We start from the raw sequence: 21,673 nt of genomic DNA, 5'->3' as shown, positions 1-21,673 counted from the left end.
CTTAGTATAAAACTGCAGGATAGCAATTAGGGAAGCGTAGTACTAATGTAAGAATAGGTAATTAAATCAATGGAAAAGAACAAATACCACAGACTGATCCAAACTTATATGTTCACTTACGTTACAACAGAGTGGCACTAAAGATCATTGGGAAAAAGTAGCCTTTTCAATGAGTGATGCTGGGTTAAATGGATATCCATGTGGAAAAACAATTAAATGAACCCTACTGCACATAAACAAAACTCATTCCAGATAGTTCAAAGTTCTAAACATGAAAATCAAACAGTGAAGCTCTAGGATATGACAGAGGAGAACATCTGCATGATCTTAGGCAAAAGTTTTAAAATAGGACACAAAAAGTACTAACCATAAAGAAAAAAAGTGTAAATTGGAATATATTAAAATAAAAACTTTTGTTCATTAAAAGGCACTTTAACAGAATACAAATGCAAATCACAATATACAAGCAATACATATAAGTACCAAAGAACTCCTATAAATGAGGAAAAGACAATAACCCAATTTTCAAACAACGGGCAAAACACACAAACACACTTCACAAAATGACCAATAAACCTATAAAAAGGTCCCTGATGGCATTGTTCATCAGGGAAATGCAAATTAAAATCATAATGTGATACTATCACACACAAACCAAAAGGGCTAAAATTAAAAGACTGATGACACAAAGTGGTGACAAGGATACAGAACTACTGGAGCTTCCGTATGCTGCTGAAAGAAATGTACTGAACACATGGGGAGCCTCTCACCTAGGAAATCCACTCCTAGGTACACAGCTAGGAAATGCTTACTATCTTCCCTAAACAATGTGGACTGGACTTGTTTCTGGCAGTGTCTTTTGGAAACAACCCAAATGCCCAACAACAGTATAAAGAACAGCTATATTTATGTAATGTAATACCATAGAGATAATGGAAATAACCACTCTGTGTACCACAGATGAGTCTCACAAACACAGTGCTATGAAAAAGCAGCTAGACATCAAGGGCACATATTATATTATTCCATTTACTTACAGCTCCAAAACAGGCAAAATTAATCTATGCTGTTAAGCGCCGTGAGTGTTTACCTCTGGGGAAGGAGAGCGGGGATACAGTGACTGGGAGGGGGCACAAAGGAGCATCTGGGAGGCTGAAGATGTTTGATTCCTCCATCTTGCTAGTGGCTTCTTGGGTGTTTTCAATTTGTGAGACCTTATGAAGGTATCCATTTAGGATTTATGCTGTTTTCTGTGCATATATTATACTTTAATAATGCATATTTCAAAAAGTCAGGCAGTGTTACTGTGTAACAAAAGCAATGATCCAAAATCCACTCCTCCCCTCTTCGTCCCTCCTCCTAGAGCCACTCAATTCCTTAAGCTTTCCTTCCGTATATATTTTTAAGAAATGTGCCCATACTGAAAACTCTTGGTTTTAAAATTTGAGGTATGTATAGACTTCCTACCACAATAACATTTCCTTATTGTATAACTTTTCTGCTTTTCTTAGAGTTGACGATTACACAATCTGTTCCTTATACAGACTCCTGTTGAAGGAGTCTCTTACCTTCAGGGCACCCGGCATCACCAATACTCAATACCGCCTCACCCCCCAGGGTTCTGCAGCACAAATCAGCTTGCCTCCTTGCTGGTTTCCCTACCCCTCAGGTTTCTGTTCACTTGCCTCTACCTGTTACCACGCGTCTGTCTGCTTCCATTTTCACACATTCCATTGACATCTTATTTGTCGTCATCTCTTACCCTCTTTAGCCTTTTGTATGCCTTTACTTTAGTGGGATTCCTGGACTCACAGATAGACCTGGAAGTCTATAATTACTACTTCTTTATAGTCTAATGGGGGCAATCCATAAATAGTTTGAGGGAATCATATTTTATTAGTCTTTGTGTGCTTAGTATCAAGCCCAGTAATGAGCACATGGTGCTTGAAAAATACATGGTGAACTGCTGGGGGAAAAATGGCACGTGTATTGTCCAAGGAATGAACATTCTCCTTCTCCTCCCCCGCTACGCCCAGTGGTCTGCAGCTGACTACAGAGGCATGAAGAGCGTGAGTCTCACCTGTGTAGTGTTCGTTGCCTTGAGCAGCACAGGTCAGCAGCTGTGCCATGGAGGAGCCCACTGCCTTGGATGTGCTTCCCAGGTCCTGAGCACATTTTTCCAGCTATAAGAATTTTCAAGGAGGAAAAGAACGTCTGCTGAGGTCTTAACATAATTTAGAAAAGTCATGCAGATCAAACTTTGAGCCCTAGCTCTTTCCCACCAATGGCACTAAGATGCAGCAGGGTGGTACAGGAGAAGAAGCCCGAGCTTTAGAACAAACAAATCTGGGTGCAAATCCCTGCCCCCTGCTCCCTCCCCTCCCAATTACTAGCATGAGATTGAGTAAATTACTGAGCCTCTCCAAGCCTCAGTTTCCTGAGGAAATCATAATATCTAGGCTCAGGTTTTCAGAGAATTAATGTAAGCTCTCAACAAATGGTAGCTATTAGTATTATGCCTTTAGAAGCTAATTTAGAAAGTCTGCAACAAATCCTTAGCGAGAATTAATTATGGCTGGGCAGGAAGTGGGCAGACATCCAGCTGCACCACCTTCCTGGCATGTGAGACCATTAACATTGTTCAATTTGATCATTATACTTTGAGGAGTTCCAACTGAAAGGAAATGCAATAGAAATAGAGGGTTGGAGTGGTAAATGAGATTATGAAAATGGGCACAGTGCTTGCTTCCCATGAATAGCATGTTACTTTGCTTTGTAAACTGAATAAAAAATTCAGGGAACGAAGTCAGTAAAGGCCTAGGATATGGACAATTATTTGATTACTAGATGAGGTTTTGGAAGAGAATTTCTAGGTATACTGCGAGAGTACAAAAAGGCAGCAGAGAACAAATGCATTTTAAACCTTGCAACATGTTTTCCAGGAGAAGCAGTGCTTTCCAATAAAAATAGAGCCTGGTCTATTATAGCAAACAATATGTTATGACACAATACAGACTTTATTAGAGCAATTTCTTTAAACATTCATGATGTTTTCCTGCATTCTAACTGACTGGTCTATGCTCTATGTAAAGGTGGAATTACATGTCATGCCAGTCTCTCTTGCACTCCCTGGGGTACAGGACTTTGCAAAGAGACTTCCGGACTACTTTGCAAAGCTGTGGGCCCGGGAGGCAATCCCAACTCTGTCATTAACTGGGTGGCCTAAGTTAAATGACTTAACCTCTCTGAACCTGAGTTTCTTCTTTTGTACAATTAGGGGAACTTGATTTAACACACATTTTCTGAGTGCTTTCTATGTACCAGGCATTGTTCTATGGTACATTAGATGCTTCTGAAGTCTCCTTTACATTCTAAAAGTCTTCAGTTCATTCAAAGAGCCAGAAGCTCTCAAAAGCACAGGTTTTAGAGTCCTGCAAATCTGGTTCTGCTTTGAATCAAATTCAAACTGTGGTTCTGCTCCTAACTGGCAGATAACACTGGACAAAACAGTGACAAACTGTGCCTCTGCGTTTCTCACCTGTAAACAGGGTTAATAAAACTTGTTCATGAAAGTTACTATCACGATAAACTAGACTGTGTGTGTACAGTGCTTCACAGATGCTTAATACATGGTGGTATTTTACTAGCAATGTTCAGTCATGTGAGAAAGTACATACAAATGAGGAGGACTGGTAAAGTTTTAGCCAACAAAACTCTGACATAAGCATGAGAAGGTGTGGTAATACGACCACAGTAGGTCTCTAGGGCCATTATTCCATTTGCAGTATGGCTTTCCTGTATGGACGCACTTTGTCGTTGTCCATCCTAGTGCTTTGCATTAAGTAAATGTTTTTTTTAAAATGATTGTTGATAATCTTTTCTATGTGTATCATGATAGCCTCATTGCTACCCATTTTGTAGATAAAATACTTGAGACACAGAGGAGATATGAAATGTGTGCAGAGCTAGTTGATGATACAGCTGAGTGTAGAAGCCAGCACTCCTAACTCCAAACCTAGTTCCTCCAGCTGCCCTGGGCATTCTTTACAGAAAAAGGCCACAGGGTTAGAAACTTCTCGACATGCTGCGACATTTAGCAAACACCCTAACAACAAATAATTTAACATCATAACAAAAGGTACACCTGCACTCCAGCTGGCTCTAACAGCTCACCGTTTCGCCTGGAAGTGGCTTCAGCTGGCTCTCCACGGCCGCCATCTTGGCATCCTGCAGTTCATTCTTAAGCGTCTGCACAGTATTCAGAGCTGAATCGATTTCCATCGGACCACAGGCTTCATGGGCCTGTCAACAGAGTTGGGAATATGTGTACCCAGTATGCTTCGGAAAAGTGTCCCCAACACTTTTGCAACTTATAAAATGCCTTTCTGGATATACCCAGTGATTCTCCAAATCCAGTAGGAGGAGCAAGGAAAGCAAGTATTTTTAAGAACAAAATCATCCTCAGTTAGAACCTTACTCTTAACTTCCTTAAACCATCAATTATGTATGTCTGATAACTAGATATAGTAAGTGTTCCAGAAGTGACCCTTATCTGAAATGCACTGGCCTCTTAGACTCAGTGGATCATTTATTTTCACTGTGGCTGGCTTCTAGAGGTAGGGCACCTAGCACAGCCATGCGTGTACAGAGAGGCATGGAAAAGATGCACTGAATGAACAAATGAACCCACGCAGGACTCTGGGGGCAAGTCTATGTCAACTTTATCGCTTCTCTTTACAAATTTCTAGATTATAAATCATTACTTTTCTGTACCGAAGATTACAAACTATTTTTTCCTTAGTGATTTATGAAAACTACTTTATCTCTTGGTCATCTATAATACTGATCTCCAAATGCTTTGATTCCATCCCTCAATATACGCATGCACATATAATTATATAAACATGTAATTATTGATTAGTACACTAAATACTGGTACATTTTCATTTCTTTCCATTTTTAGATAATAGTAGTAACAGCAGAAATAAATACCAATTGATTTCTGTGCCAGTATTACTCAAGAAGGAAACTGAGGCACAGAGAGGTTAACTAACTTGTCTAAGTCACAAAATTAGTCAATGACAGTCTGATTCCAGAGCCTGCACTCTTTTTTTTTTTTTTTTTTGGGGGGGGGAGACAGAGTCTCACTCTGTTGCCCAGGCTGGAGTGCAGTGTCATGGTCTTGGCACACTGCAACCTTTGTCTCCTGGGTTCAAGTGATTCTCATGCCTCAGCCTCCTAAGTAGCTGGAACTACAGGCATGCACCACCACACCCGGCTAATTTTTGTATTTTTAGTAGAGATGGGGTTTCACCATGTTGATCAGGCTGGTCTTGAACTCCTGGACTCAAGCAATCCACCCACCTCGGCCTCCCAAAGTGCTGGGATTAGAGCCTGCACTCTTAATCCTTATGCTACATATTAAAAAATATTGCTGGGTGCAGTGGCTCATGCCTGTAATTCTAACACTTTGGGAGGCTTAGGTGGGAGGATCACTTGAGCTCAGGAGTTCGAGACCAGCATGGGAAAGATGATGAAATCTCATCTCTAAAAATAAAAAAAACACAAACAAAAAAAATTAATCAAATGTGGTGGCACATGACAGTGGTCCAGCTACTCAAGTGGCTGAGGTGGGAGACTGCTTAAGTTCAGCAGATCGAGGTTACAGTGAGACATGATTGCACCACTGCACTCCAGTCTGGGCAACAGGGCAAGACCCTGTCTCCAAAAAACAAAACAAAACAAAACATATATATACACACACGCACACACACACACACATATATATATGTACAAGTTTTCACAGTGTCTTCCTGTACCCAATGGACAGTCTTGCTTGAGTCCCACTTTAGGGATCACTGCTCTGGAGCAGTGTGGTTCAATGTTGGTGTGTGTCTCAGACTCAGCAAAGAAGCTTGTGAAAATGCGGATGTTCAGGCTCTATGACCAGAAATTCTAATCTGGTTTCTCAGAGGCGAGGCCCAGGGATGTGCAGTCTAATAAGCATCCCCAGGTGATTCCAGTGTAGACAGTACCAGGAGCTCTCTTTGAGAAACATAGGTCAAAATAACTTTTTTATTGGATATAGTCTAAAGCTCTGGATATTTTTATTTGGCAGTGTAGCGTACTCCTCATATTAAGAATTCAAGTCAGCTTCTACCTACTTCTCTCACCAATTTATGAGGCTGCTTGTTTCTATAAAGGGATTGCTACAATGAAGAAAAGTGAATTCATGCTAGAACTTGATGCTAATACCACATCAAACATGAGTAGTAAATGAGGCCCTTTGGTAATTAATATGCTCCAGAGACAGAAATTTTTTCAGTCCTCAACTCTGTTCTCCTTAGGACCTTGTTAAGGTGAATGCTTCCATGTAAGATGTGAAAACATTGCAGGGCAAAAAAGATAACAAAGATGACCCTTCAAAATAGATTTTCTGCCTATATAATTTGTTATTAAGTTCACAAGATGACACCTGGAATATATGATCACTTATTCTGGACCACAATTTAGCTGGCACTGAGACACTGATGGCTACCATTCTCCCCTAAGACTGTGAAAAATGGACCACTGCTTGTCCCAGGATATGGGAGGAGGAGGAGGAAGTATGCAACTCAAGATAGTTCAACGAAAGGCATCTGAAACCAAAAAGTGAATAGTAAGTCTGGGAGATAGTGGCTTAATGCAATAAAAGCCAACCCCCAGGGGCATCTTTAACAGTCATGCAAGTGGAACGGACAACTCTGCCAAGAAATAGGTTCAGCAGTGTTCAGGCCCTGGGTGGCACTCATGCCACCCCAGCTCCCTTCCTGATAAGCTAACCCCTGTGACATGCTCCACTTGCCTTCTGCGAGGCGGTACGCAGCTCCGCCAAGCTGGTGGCCAGGTTCTTGGCACACTGGCTCAGCTGCATGGCTGCGGCCTGGTCACTCACGGTGGGCACTGCGGCTTTGGCAGAGGACACCATCTTGCTTCCAGGCTATAGAGAGATGAAAAGAAAGTAAGACGGCTCCTGGGCAGCAAGAGGTAGAGAGGAGAGACCCAAGCAGCGATATCTCCACAGCAGTCAGAACTGATTTTGTCCTAAAAAAAAGGAATATTAAACAACTCGTCCCCTACTCCCAAACTGCCACCTCAAGCCAGATACTCTAGGGCAGTACATTCTAGGAATGTTTAAAAAAAGAAAAAGGGAGGTGTCATGGAGGGTAGAAAAGGCAAAATTGGAATAGTGGCTTGAAATTCTCATTTAAAACAGATTTCAAAGAGAGTTCCTTATCAAATAGGTTTCACTGTATTTCTCAGAATAGCTCTTCATTCTGAGTCACACATACTCCCAAAAGACTGCTTAGGAAAACGAAGACAGATAAATAAAACAGCTAACATGACCTCGCATCTCACAAAGCAAAATAATTTCGCCAGTGAATGGATACCTATGTGCATGTACATATATTTTCAAAAGTAAGATCATACTGTTGACTCTATTTCACAATCTCCTTGTCTCACATATCCTACCTTTTAAACAGCTATACAATATTCCAGTATATGCATCTATTGCCATTTCTCAATTCTCTGTTGTTGGGCATGTTTCCATTTTTTCCAATTTAATAAACAATGGTATGATAAACAGCTTTGTAGCTAAATCTGTAGACATTTATAATTTTTTTGTATAAACTTTTAAAAGTAAAATTTCTGGATCAAAGAGTATACATACTTTTAAGACTTTTAATATATATGCTATAAAACTATACTTAGAAAAGTTGCAACAAGTGCCAGATCATAAATATTAAGGACAAAAGTTAATATTTTTAATATTTAAATAATATTTATAAAAGCTACCATGAGTATACAAAAAGCATAAAAAGATAATTTTGCACAATAAAAAATAACTGAAACTTATGAAAAAGTGTTTAACATTGTGAGTATCAGAGAAATGCAAAACCAAACAAAAATAGTTTTACAGAGCAAACTGGCAAAAACATACATGTTTTCTTAAAACCTGAATCCCCAATGTCATAAAAGATGTATTTAAAAGCACGCTCCATATTACTGCTAAGTTGTAAATTTAGAGTTGTTCGACCTCCTGGAACAGCAGTTTTATAACATGAAGTTTAAAATGTACAAACTTTTCGATCTGTCAATTCAATTTCTATTTATTTTCAACCTTCTCTTTTTCTTGTAAAGATCTATCTATAATAGCAAAGTTAAAAGAACAAAAGAAAAAGGGAAAACAAGGGCAGAGACAGAGTAGAACCAGGAACACGTCTACACGGCTCTGTCTTAACGCCCTACACTCTTGCCAGGGTGGAGACAGCACCCACAACTGGCTCCAGGCTCTCTCCCCTCTCAAATGAAGAGAGAAATGCCTTGTCCACGTCATAATTTGCAGTGTCCCAAAGATAAAAATAAGCTATTTGCAATCATCTCTCTAGGAGTTCAAGAAGAGAACAAAGACTTGAGCACATAAAGATTTTTATCACGTTACTCACGATGGCAAAAAATTGAAAACCTGTACGTCCAATGATGAGAGAAAAGTTAATTGTATATAGGCCCTTTTGTGTTTTTCGTCTAACATATGAGTGTTTATGATTTTTGAATAATCTGTTGCAAAAGGGCCTATATACAATGAATACCAATTTAAAAGAATATATACACACATACACACACATACATACCTGTGTTGCATATGTATGTAAAGTATGAGGAGATACATCAAACCTTTTACATTTTATTTCTGCATATTAGAGTTATACAACTTGAAAAATGAACCAAACAGATGTATCGCTGGGTCCTACAACTATCGGTTGAACTAGAAAGGGAGCGGAACTGACCCACCTCATCATATCAACTGCTTTTAAGTTGAGAAAAAGTGCTGATAAAGTAGAGACATTTGAATATAAGAAGCACATAAAGGGGAATTTTTCTGCAACTTACTATTTTTGTTTATTTTATTTTCCTTAAAATGAATCTACCCTTCTTCACCCCAAAGAGACTGACAATACTAACTGTACAATTGCCACAGAGAACGATCACATCTCTGGAGAAGATGCACTTCACACTTCTTTCCCCAGTCCATGAATAATGACATTAGGATCTCTGCAAACAAAAACCTAAAGCAATACCTATTCCTAAGCTGTTCATCACAACCTGCAACTTTTTACATGCTTTCTTCTCTTTGAAGAGAAATACATATGATAATCCTGAGGAAAATGGATCATATGCCATCTCCCCAGGGCAATTTCCCCGCATATCAGCATTTTGCTTTGCCAAGCTGAACCCACCTCTCCTGAAACTGAAAAGGCAAAGAAGAGGCCTTCAAGCCCTGCCTACTGCAAAGACTTAGCTGAGGCTGTGGAATTCATTAACTCCTCTCCTTAAAGGGCAGCCCCTGCCCAGACGAGGGCTGTGAGTGAGCCCAAGGTGACCACGGCCCTGTTACCTGGAGGAAGTTCTGGCTGGAGATGATGAGAGCCAGCTGGGCACTCAGGTCTTCGGTTTGAGCTTGGCTCCCCCTCACTCCCTGGACCAGTTGAGGGATGTGATCAGCCACTGCCTGCAGAGGGCAAGGAAATGAAAACAGCATGGCTAGAATGGTGGGATCATCCAAAGAAGCTAAAACATGACTCAAGAGCACTTTTTGGATGTGCCATCCACTCCCAGGGGACACCAGCCCCAGGCCTCGGAATGACACTGCACATTAAGCCAGCTGGGTCCTTACCAACACTGAATCCCATTTTCTGGGCATTTTCTCTACACACACTCTACCCTGTGGTACTGGAGGTCTCAATGCATTCCTTCGAAGATGATTGTCTATGATGAGGCCTAAAAGAAGTTCCTTAGCTGCAACTCACACCATCTGGCTCATTGCCATTGCAAACCTAGAATCAAAGGATCTACACGATTCACCGCTGGTAAACTGAAGTCATATGGCCCCATGTTCAGAAGGTGAGGGAAGTACTTGGATACCCGTGCATGTAAGTGCTTTGGCTTCTTTCTTTGCAAGCACGCATTCTGTGCATCAGCCTTTGTGTTGCCATGGCCCCTCTTTCTCTAAGAAGGACTTCTCATTCTCAAGCTGGACAGCCCAAAGCCAGGAGAAAGGAGAGAGGCACAGCATTCTGTGAGGCAGGGCTGCTGTACAGTAACGGGCTCCTACGGTATCTTGGGAGACGAGCCTTTTACTTTCTCTGTGTTCTGTCCACACTTCCTTTCTGTGCCCACACGTCCTTCTCGGCTTAACGAGGCTCTCAGAGGCCACAGCACTGTGGCTATCACTGCAGATAAAGGTGCCCAGGGCATACTGGCCTGGGAACATATTTTTCTAGGACTGCTCCAGCACAGGTTAAAAAAATGTTTCCAAGGAATTTTAGGCCCCCTTTAGGACTGCTAGTTCTGCTAGTTCTAGTCATTTGCTCCACTCTCCCCTCTTCATCTCAATCCTTTCATTTCCTGGTAGTGACACTCGACACCTAGTATCTCCAGTCTCTCTGCAGAAGAGGGGCGAGAGGTCTCACTCATCTGGTGGCATGTCCCTGCATGTGAGCTGCACATGCTCCCAGAGAAGGAAGTTTTCACCCCTGCTAGCAGCTGAACTGAGGACCCAAAGGAAGCAAACTCCCCCACAGCAGATGCCCTCACTCTCAGCAAGACCCCTTCGCTATCCACACAGGACCGAAGGACACCAGCCCAGGACCCTACTATGTCACTGAGGCTTTTCTTCCTGGAGTGCATTCAGTCCACAACAGCAGCAGGGCTGGCCTCAGAGAACCCAGATTCAGGAATAGAGGGCTCTATCAGAAGTAAAGCCATTTCTGAAGTGGGAGCAGTGGCACCCCTCACAAATGTGAATCATTTGGCAGAGATTTGAAGAAGGAGAGAGGGTGCAGTTGGCTCTCATAACCCCAGCACAGACAGGTATGCCTCCCAGCCAGCTACCACGGCTAGATGCAAATACTTCTAAGACATACCAGCCAGACGTGCCACCCACATGTGGGCAGTGGCTCTGCAACTGGATTTTGTGTCTGCCACAATTCAGAGGAGCCCTGGGGAAGTCAACTCTTGGAGAAACCAACAAGGGTGTTTACCGTCCCTTTTGTAGTAAACTGGGCTCAACTTAGCATCAAGGCCCAGGTGTCAGAAGAATAGAGACATAAGGGCAACAGCAAAAAGCACCAAAGCACAAAGTCACAGAGGCTAGACGGGATGAAATAAATCCTTGAGGTGCAATTACTAGAAAGCAGGAAATCAACCCTGCTCCAGGGAGCAAGGCTGAATTCAAAGTCCTGCCTCTCAAAGAAAGGCCACTCTGGAAACTCAACACTTCCTTCCTATTTCAGAGCCCTAAAATGGCCTCGTCATTGATCCTCTTTGGTTCAGTCTCTTGAAAAGAAAACTGTGGGCAAAAGTAAGACAATGCTGGGAGAAAATCATACTTTCCTTCCAAACACAGGCCATCCACTTAATGGACAAAAACCAGACGTGTATACACCTAGAACATGGGAACTGGGACAAATTGGATTAGAAGCTTGGATAATCTGTCTTTACTGAATTATCAGGGGACTTGGCGTTCTAACATTATCAGGGTCATCTGCAGCTGATCTGGCTCTCTGTGCACTGGAACCTCACCTTGCAACTCTGAACCAGCTGCTGCTGGGCCGCAGGGTTCTTGTTGGAAACAGCTGCATTCTGGGAGGCGGCAATGGTCTGTGTGGCTGCTGCTGCGGCCTGCTTGGCTGCAACCTGCAGATGAGTGATAGATGAGTCAGGGTCTGCGTATGCAACACACATGCATGTTGTACATGTCACTTCCACCACAGAGTCAGGATAGGTTTGTTGCTCTAAAGGAACTCCCAAGAGCAGGCTTTGTCTTTTAAAACCAGTGATGACCCTAATCTCACAACACACTATCTTCCTTGTGTTGACATCCTCTGAGACAAGTGACAAACACAGGCATGCTTGAAAGCTCAAGCTTTAAAGTTCATTTGTCTTTCCCAAAAACAAAAGGGATGATCCCAAGATCATAATGACACTGACAAGCCGCACCAAGTCTAAATGTTTTTGGAAAAAAAATCTTCCACAAGCAGCATAGATGGTTCTGTGTAAAGCACAAGTGCTGGTGCTCTCTCAGTACTCAAAAGCCTTAGTTCCAAAATGCTGAGACTTTCCCACCAGGGCACTTAATTGGGTTTATCCTCGTCTTTTTCCAAGAACAACAACGTTACTTTTCTTCCAGAATATCGCAGACTGCATATGGAGGGACTTCCCAGCACACAGGCAAAGGTCTCAGCTTCCAAACTCTCAAATTTCAGTGTAAGGTTCTCCTGTGTGCATTTGTAGGATAAACTTTTTTTTTTTTAAACATAGTTTGTGCCTATTACTATTTTAACTTTCTTTTTCAGAATAATTACTTCAAAAAATAACAAATATATTTCACTCCCTTCTATACCTCTCCACCCAAGCCTAATCTCCGAAGTTCATATTTCCTATGGGAAGTCCTGACAAAGTCACTGACTCTAACAGAATATAAATATTTTCAGCAAAAGATCCTTCTTGAATGTGTATATCCTTTAATGCTAGAAAAAAAATAATCCGGTTCCTCCTGAAAAGAATCTAAATTCTATTCTTGAACGTTAGAAAGGATTCGAGCTTACAGAAGCAACTTTTTCCAATGGAGTCAATGCTTTTATAGTACTCAAACCTTCAAACAATGATGTTTGAAGTCAAACAACCTTGACTTGGCTTTCTTTATATGGGCAACACCTTGTTAATTCAACTATCTTTTCAAATAACTGTTTGCAATTTAAGATGGGCATCCCAGGAAGCCAGCCTCTTTCCTGACCTCCAGTCGGTTGACAATTTTTTTCTTAATAGCATTCTGGGCAGCTGCGTTGGTTGCTACCCGGAGGCCTTCTGCAGCTTCTCTCAGCCTTTGCTGCTGGTCCTCATTCTCCGGGTTGGCTGCAGCCCCCTGCAAAGGTGAAAATAAAGATTTCAAGTGGTCTAGCGGGAGACATCACTGAATTCATGCCTTCAGTATTGTTTTTTCTTTGTAACAGAAAGCATTTGGAAGGATAGTCGAATGCTGCAAGCAATATCTTTATGATGAAGATGTTTCCTCATGCAACAAAAAAATACCTACCAGGGGATGTTTCAAAACTGCGTGGCTAAGCAGTTAGAAATCCAAAGTAATAATTAAACACTTGAGAACACTGCCTTGGTTGTCCATACAGATTAACCTGTGGTCAGAAACCCATGGTTTAAAAGATGGGAAGATTAAATCTCCCCTCTTCCTATCTCTCCCAGGGAGCATCTTCTTTTCATTGGCATGACATAGTAATGACACATGTCTTCATGTCACTCCTGAAATACCCTGTGGCACAGGTAAATGTGAAGGGGTAAGAGTCTAGTATCAACTCAGGCGGGGACAGAGGGAAGACGGGGAAGGATGGAGGGAGGGCTCAGGAATGCCATTAAAAAGATTCCAAGGAAATTTTGTGAAACATAGACCATGCCCAGAAATCACATTCCTAGAGAGACAGAGTTGGAAAGTCTAGTATAAAGTCGAGATGGTACCCAAAAGTACTGAATTAATGAGAGAAAGGTAATGCCCTCAACCCGACAGAAAAAGAGGAAGGCAATGTGCACAGTCAGTCATGCATTCTTTGTCCAGCCCCACAGCCCTTTTACTTTGTTGCTTTTAGTTGAACATGTCTTAGAAACCTAAGTGGATTTTATTTAGATGGGTGGGATTCTGAAGCAGGGGAAGGCTAATGGTAATGTAGAGAAAGGATATCATTTTAACTCTACAATAATTCAACAAATGCTCACCGCACATCCAGCCTTCCTCTCCCACCAACAATAACAGCAGCCATCAAGATTTCCCTCACCAGGGCCTGAATGCTTTGTAACATGTGCTTGATGTCTATAGATCAATGAGTTTCTTCCTATGAACGCTTTCAGGCAATAATATTTGCTCTCGAGGCAGGGAGAACAGTAGAGAACAGCACACTGATTTATCGAAAATCAATTTCCTAAAAGTCTAGATTTCCAAGTGGCCAATTTGCTAAACTTACCGATTTATAAGAACCGATTTCTTTGAGCTATTTATAAAAGTTATAGCAATGCATACAGGATGGACTAGTTTTAACAGCTGTGGCAGAATTATTTTGGCAACCCTCTTGAATAGAATCTCCTATTCTTTCAAACCTTAACCAATCTCATAATCTTGATTTTGTGTTTCTAGCACTGAAAAATTTTTATTTCTGTATTTCACATGCAAAAGGATTGTTTGGGCTACTTTTGGTTTCTTTTGCAGGTTTATGGAAGTTATTTTGTTTTTTTTCTGGTCTTCAGGTATTTTCTAAGCCACTCCTTTATATATGTCTCACATGCACATCAGTCTTAATTTTATTTATTTTGAGCAGCTGGAAACCAGCATTTCTGCACTTCACACTGATATGGATGCTTTGGGTCCTTGCTCAGCAATGTCTTTTTTTATGATGAATATGTATCAGATATGGGGTACTAATCTTGGCCTGAAATCTTAGTTTCTAATCATGAAATATATTTTTTCTGCACATTAAATATAATCCTTGGAAGTCTAACCTTTGCGTGTTCTTTAGCTTTCAACAAAATTCAGCAAATTAAAATATTGCTACAAAGACAAAATGAAAACTTTTAACTAAAAGCTGAAAGAATTTACAGAAACACTTAACATTGTCCCATTTAATATAAATAACCAAAATCACATGAATACTTAGAAGAAATGAGTTTTTGGTAACTTGGTAAATGCAGTGAATTGGCCTGGTAAACAGTCACATCAAGAAACAAAACATGGCCGGGCATGGGCTCATGCCTGTAATCCCAGCACTTTGGGAGGCTGAGGCGGGTGGATCAAGAGGTCAGGAGATCGAGACCATCCTGGCTAATACAGTGAAACCCCGTCTCTACTAAAAACACAAAAAATTAGCCGGGCATGGTGGCAGGTGCCTGTCCCAGCTACTCGGGAGGCTGAGGCAGGAGAATGGTGTGAACTCGGGAGGCGGAGCTTGCAGTGAGCCAAGACTGTGCCACTGCATTCCAGCCTGGGTGACAGAGCGAGACTCCATCTCAAAAAAAAAAAAAACAAAAAACAAACAAACAAAAAAAACGAAACGTGCACACTGGCCTGGCTCAATACTGCTTAGGTGGCATTAGCATTCATCTTTTTGAGTTTTAATTTTTTTCATTTGTAAAATAAGGAATGGACTAGATCTACCCTACAGTTCTTTCCAACCTAGCAAGTAATTTTTTGTGAACGTAAGATTGCCTCAAATAGCTATGTGTAGACTGAGAGAGGTGAGGTAAACTAGTAAAACCTTTTAAAAAAAATTCAACTACTACATAAAACCCAATACATACACACACACACACACACAGCATATATGTATCATATATACATATATGATATATATATAGCTTAAAGAAGGGGGTTAAAAGCAGAGCTTATTGGCTGAAACGCGGATTAGGAGACAAGGGAAGGCAGCTCAGATGCTGCCCCTCCCTGGGTCTCTGCTTCACCGCTGCCCACGAGGTGTCTCTAAGAACTCTCAGTCCTCAGGTAACATGAATGCCAGTTCAGTCAGGAGAGGTCCTCTACATGGCTATGTGTCATAATACTTTTTTTTTTTTTTTTGAGACGGAGTCTTGCAGTGTCATCTGGGCTGGAATGCAGCTGGAATGCACTATCTCGGCTCACTGCAACCTCCGGCTCCCAGGTTCAAGCAATTCTCCTGCCTCAGCCTCCCTAGTAACTGGGATTACAGGTATGTGCCACCAAGCCTGGCTAATTTTTGTATTTTTAGTAGAGACAGGGTTTCGCCATGTTGGTCAGACTGGTCTTAAACTCCCGACCTCAGGTAATCCACCTACTTTGGCCTCCCAAAGTGCTGGGATTACAGGTGTGTGCCACCATGCCCAGCCCACAATATATTTTAAGTGAAGTAATGCACATATTAGGTTGAGATACCAATTCCCGGAAGCCAGGGAGATGAGATAAGATGTGGAAACACTTAATGAATCTATTTTTTTTTTTTTTGAGACGCAGGTTTGCTCTTGTTGCCCGGGCTGGAGTGCAGTGATGCAATCTTGGCTCACTGCAACCTCCACCTCCTGGGTTCAAACAATTTTCTCCTGCCTCAGCGTCCCGAGTAGCTGGGATTATAATAGGTGCACACCACCACCCCCTGTTAATTTTTTGTATTTTTATTAGAGACGGGGTTTCAGCATGTTGGCCAGGTTGGTCTCCAGCTCCTGACCTCAGGTGATCCTCCCGTCTTGACCTCCCAAAAGTTCTGGGATTATAAGCACGAGCCACCGTGCCTGACCTTAATGAATCTTATATGCATAGAAATACATTTAAAATATTATTTTAAGGGCAGGAATTTGAAGGTGAATTTCATTTTCTTTTTTCACATTTATCTGCATGTTCTATTAATTCTACAAGAAATGTGTGCTAGGTACACAATAAAAAACCCAGAAAAATATAGCCTTATTCATTTAAAACAGTTCTCACCTAGAGATGCACATCGGAATACCCTGCAAAACTTAAACACGCACACGTGCGGGCACACGCGCGGGCGCGCGCGCGCACACACACACACACACACACACACACACACACACACAGAGTCCTACCAGTGACCTTGTGAATCAGGATCTTTGAGGATGAAATTGAGGCATGTGAATTTTAATATGTTTCATAGGGGGCTATGTATCAGACCCCAGGTTCCCAATCACTAGGTTTTGTAAGCATTATGCCATAGCATAGCTGTGAAAAAGCACAAAGCTAACACTTAACTCCTCATCCTTTTATAATATTTAAAACTGTGATGGGGATTTAAAGAACGGTAACATAGGAAATAGTCTACTGTGCAAAATCTTGCTAGAAGTTTAGTTGAGAAGTCAAATGGAGGGCAAAGTAACATTAAGGCGTTGAGGAAGAGAACAGGTTTAGGTGAATTTGCTATTGAAAAATCTCAGGTTTAAATTAGTCACCACGTTCAATGAAGCCAACACAGTGATGACCAAATGGAAAAAGAGGCCTCCCTAAAGAGGGCACTTTGCTGCTACGGCTGAGTCAGTACCACTCCCCTGAAGCATTTCATTCAGATGTTCCATCACCTCCTTTGCCACAAGAACAGGGTTAGATGTTACAAGCCACATATGTTTTAAGCAAACAAAAATGCACACTTGGCTGAACATCCCCCATCTGGAAGGTACCTTCCAAATCCTAACACTTAATAGTGTTCACTTTTCATACAAACAAATCCAGTACCTTTGCAGCTTCCACCATGCGAGCAGTGGAGTCGGCTAAGAGTTTTGCTGCTGCCAGGAGCTTCTTCGAATTCTCCATGTCGATTTCGGCTTCTGCATCTGACCTCATGGCATTGACGAGGTCTGATGTGGCTTGGGCCAGGACCCGCGCCTGGCGCACCATTTCACCTAGAGGACGGCATAGAAGATGTGGTCAGTTTGTCTGCTTTTCAAAGGTCAGTAAAACCTCAGGAGCCAGTAGAGTCTTGTCTCTACTCTTCTGATAAGTGGGAGCAAAAAAATGGAACCTCCATGCTCTACTCCTAAGCAATGCATCCAAATTAGAACCCAAAATGAAAATATTCCCTGCGGCTGCCAGGATGATACTCGCCAAACACATCCGGGTTCAGCCTTTCACTATGAGGCATGAAGAGAACAGAAGGAACCAAAGAGGAACACTTTATAAAGAGAGGGCAGGGAACAAAATTATGTGGATTTAGCATTAGTAAACACTTATTTAGAAAACACTGCTTTCTTCACTTTGAAAACCACTTACACAAAAGCCTCTATAATAAACTTTTTGAAGAACTGGCACAGAACAAAATTATTTTTAAATTCTGTATTAATGTGTAGGCTACCTAGCACCAGATGAGGGATATTACACAATCCACTCAATGTGTGCCACTTGGCCTTTGCTAATAGAAGCACAGACCCCAGCTTCATGCTCAAATGCTATGACTTGCCTTGGCCTGGAGTTTTCCCTGCCAATTTTCTCTTTGCTCATCCTTTTTTTCCCAGCACTGATTTTGATCTTGCATTATTCTTTGGTCTTATTGTCCCTGTGATTTTACTGAAATCTATTTTAATTTCCTTTTGGAAGTAGGAGGAGTATAACAACCAACATTAAAAACTAGCACGATTCAAATGTAAGGGATTTCTTCCTCTAGCAAAAGCCATCTGAAAAGAATGCTGAAGCACTGTAACAAAAAGGGGGAAGACGAAAGTTTTTACTCAAGTAAAAATGTGCTTAAGTGGTATCCTAGACTGGATCCCGAGACGGTTAAAGGACATCAGCAGAAAAACTGATGAAATCTGAATAATGTCTGTAGTTTAGTTAGTAAAGTACCAATGCTAATTTCCTGGGTTTGACAAATGTGCTATCTTTTAGGGAAGCTGTCAAAAATGGAGAAACTGGGAAAGGTATATGGGAACTCTCCTTATTTCCTCTGCAACTTTTTTGCAAATTTAAAAGTATTTCAAAATAAAAGGATTATCAAAAACAAACAAACAACAACAACAAATTCAAATGTGTGAGGCATTCCTATCTTGTTAAATTATTTATGGATACAGAAGAACACAAGACAATTTTCTTTAAAAAAAAACAAAACTCGCTATAAGGTATTGTTCTATGCTGTTAAGGAAGCTCAAAAATAGATCTCTTACAGATTACTAGTTGGGTTGCAAATTGTGGGTCCTTTCTGGAGAAAAATTTCTTAGACACATTTAAAATAAAAATTTACCTACCAGCCCAGCACCTCCATTAATAGGAATTTACCCTACATTTGAAAAGTAAACCATTTTTACAAGAATGCTTATTGTAGTGTTTTTGTAAAAGCAAAACAAACTCACAAACAAAAAAACTAAATGTCCATTAAAAGATCACTGGTTAAATTATGATGCCTACAAAAATAGAATACTATGCTGCCACTAAAAAGATTAACACACAGGTGGACATGAAAAAAGTCCAGGCTGGGCACGGTGGCTCACCCCTGTAATCCCAGCACTTCGGGAGGCTGAGGCGGGCAGATCACCCGAGGTCAGGAGTTCAAGACCAGCCTGGCCAACATGGTGAAGCCCCATCTCTACTAAAAATACAAAAATTAGCCGGGCATGGTGGCAGATGCCTGTAATCCCAGCTACTTGGGAGGCTGAGGCAGGAGTATCTCTCGAACCTGGGAGGTGGAGGTTGCACTGAGCCAAGATTGTGCCACTATACTCCAGCCTGGACAACAGAGTGAGATTCCACCTCAAAAAAAAGAAAAAAAAAGAAAAGAAAAAGTCGTTAAGATATATAAAGTGAAAAGGTTATGAATTTCTGTGACTTCCTTTTCAATAGATTATAAAAAGGTGTATTGTATATGTTTTTAAACTGACTGCGTATTATGTATGATGCTTTGGAATCTGAAAACACCTTTCTGCTGGAGACAAACTGTCCTCTAAGGGCTGGACAATTTAGAGACTGCAGAGGCTCAGCAGGGAACATGTCTTTGATATGCAAACTAACCAATCCAGAGCTATTCCTCCTCTAACTGGCCCAGACACTCAGGAGACACTGTTCCTCTGCCTGGATCATCCTGGGGCCAGGTCCCAGGTAACTAGCCACCACCTCCATAATTTAGAGCCTGCCAAAATTATTTAAACTAGCCAATCCTAAATTGTTTACCCTGCCCTGCATTTCCCAAGAAGTTCCAATAAAGGCCATGGTCTAGGCCCTCCCCTTGCTCCTGTCTTCTCCCTCCTGACCACCCTGGTGCTCTCCCATGACCCTGTGTGGCAGGCGCTGACCCCTCCAGGGGACACGCAAGTACAACAAACTTCTGAATTCCAAGCCTTGATCTTCTTTCCTTCTGTGGCTGCTCCAACTTTGCCATACCATACCCAACATGTGCATTCACAGAACAAAGGATCCGCCGCAAATCTAACAAAATAACAAAATCTAACCATCACAACAAAAACCCGGTGAACTCTGTTTAAGTCTGTAAGCATGGCTATGGAAGAGTCTTGTGCCTTTTTCCGAGCTTCAGTGGGGAAGTCTTTGAGACCGATGAGAACTTGCCCTTGCCAGTTATCCAGGCAGCCTTCACCTTCCCTGTGGGTGAGCACCACCATCAGGAACACCAAAACCCATCCATCCACCCACCCACAGCACAGTGCCTTACCAGCATCACCCATGGAGCTGAAGATGCTCTCAGTGACACACATGATGGTGTCGGTGGCCTGATCGTAGCGGCCAATGGGCTCGCCTCGGCTGGCAAACTGCCGCACATGCTGCAGGAGATCATGGAGGGCCTGGCTGACCACGCTGGCCGCTGCGCTGACCTGCTTCAGGAGCTCACTGTCGGTGGTGGCCGCCTGGCAGGCACGGACACAGTTCTCCACTGAGCGGTCCACCAGCTTCCCTGCTTCAATCAGCTGCTCCTGGCACACAGGGGAGCTGATAGTGGGGCTCACAACCTGAAGCGAGACAGGAACAGGTTGTGGGCACTGCGGTTGAATCCTGGTCCCTCTCCATGTGCCCCCACAGTCCCATCAAGGCCCTTCCTGCTCTGGGCCTCGGTTTCTTACTCACAGGACCATTGCTCGGTTTCTTACTTACAGGATCGTTTCATTCAATGAAACCATTGCTTCAGTCTCACACACTCTGCTATTCTACTTCATCCTTGTGATTTGACATGTCCCGCTGATTTATAATGTCATTAGTCACACGTGACAGTCCATACTACTGCCCTACTTCCATAGAGAGAAATTCCTGAGATTTCCCAATTATACCTCCTTCCTTTTAGGATCCTTTGAATTGAGTCTTTTGAGTTGGGATACAAAGACTACCTAAAAGAATTCTATTTCTATTCCCAGAAACACCTGAAACTCTGCTTCATAGTCCTTTAATGAACAGGGGGGTTCTGTCAGTTCCTTGTAAATTCTAGCAGTGTGGACAAGGAAAGCTTGAGGGAGACAATGCTGCAAATCTTACCATAGGCTCTCGATGGCAAGCTGAGCCAGATCACAGATCTACACAACATGACAGGCCATCAAGTCCAGAAACGGACATTTCCCATCTTCTGATGCATCATCACCGAGAGGACACATGAAGTGGAGGGGAAAGGTATTTGGAGGCAGACAGACCTGAGTTGTTACTCTAGTTCTGCCACTTACTACTTCTGTGGCCTTAACCTACCAACATCTAAGGGCCTCAGATTCCTCATCAGTGAACTAGAGATAATGGTACTTAATCCTGCTTGCAGCATTACTGGGGAGATGTAATGAGGGGATGCATGACACACAGAGTGTGTATACCCTGGCAACAATTAACATCCCCACTCGGACACTGTGCAGCCTACAAAGGGTTCCCATAAACTCTGGGGCTTATTTCTGAATCCATTTATAATGCTGTACCACACAAGGCAAGAACTATTTTTGTGCAGGTGTAAGATGCACTGAGAAGTCCAAAGGGGAGACACAGCAATTTGCATATAGAAATGAACTAGTGAAAAGTACCAAAGGCCTGAGGACTTGGGCAAAGAACAAATGATAAAAGCAGAATCAGACCACTTATGCTAAAATCCCATCATCACTTAAGACACTTGAAAGAAGTTCTAAAGCTTAG

At 42.1% G+C, this 21,673-nt stretch overlaps 1 protein-coding gene across 7 annotated transcripts in view; it reads right to left on the bottom strand.

Annotated features, from left to right (window-relative positions):
• TLN2 (talin 2) overlaps nucleotides 1-21,673 on the bottom strand; it is a 456,511-nt gene that overhangs the window by 115,758 nt on the left and 319,080 nt on the right. For all 7 annotated transcript variants that reach the window (XM_050797236.1, XM_050797240.1, XM_050797238.1 and 4 more), the window contains 8 exons: nucleotides 20,229-20,523; nucleotides 17,312-17,478; nucleotides 12,836-12,964; nucleotides 11,623-11,736; nucleotides 9,437-9,550; nucleotides 6,845-6,979; nucleotides 4,174-4,302; nucleotides 2,081-2,183 (listed from right to left, as the gene is read on the bottom strand). In XM_050797236.1, the coding sequence (XP_050653193.1) occupies nucleotides 2,081-2,183; nucleotides 4,174-4,302; nucleotides 6,845-6,979; nucleotides 9,437-9,550; nucleotides 11,623-11,736; nucleotides 12,836-12,964; nucleotides 17,312-17,478; nucleotides 20,229-20,523 (1,186 nt within the window). The remainder of the gene's footprint in view (nucleotides 1-2,080; nucleotides 2,184-4,173; nucleotides 4,303-6,844; nucleotides 6,980-9,436; nucleotides 9,551-11,622; nucleotides 11,737-12,835; nucleotides 12,965-17,311; nucleotides 17,479-20,228; nucleotides 20,524-21,673) is intronic.

Source organism: Macaca thibetana, chromosome 7, assembly GCF_024542745.1.
Source record: "Macaca thibetana thibetana isolate TM-01 chromosome 7, ASM2454274v1, whole genome shotgun sequence".
Taxonomy (NCBI): domain Eukaryota; kingdom Metazoa; phylum Chordata; class Mammalia; order Primates; family Cercopithecidae; genus Macaca; species Macaca thibetana.
The sequence above is the reverse complement of the archived record's forward strand: the minus strand, read 5'-3'. Positions and strand labels throughout refer to the sequence as shown.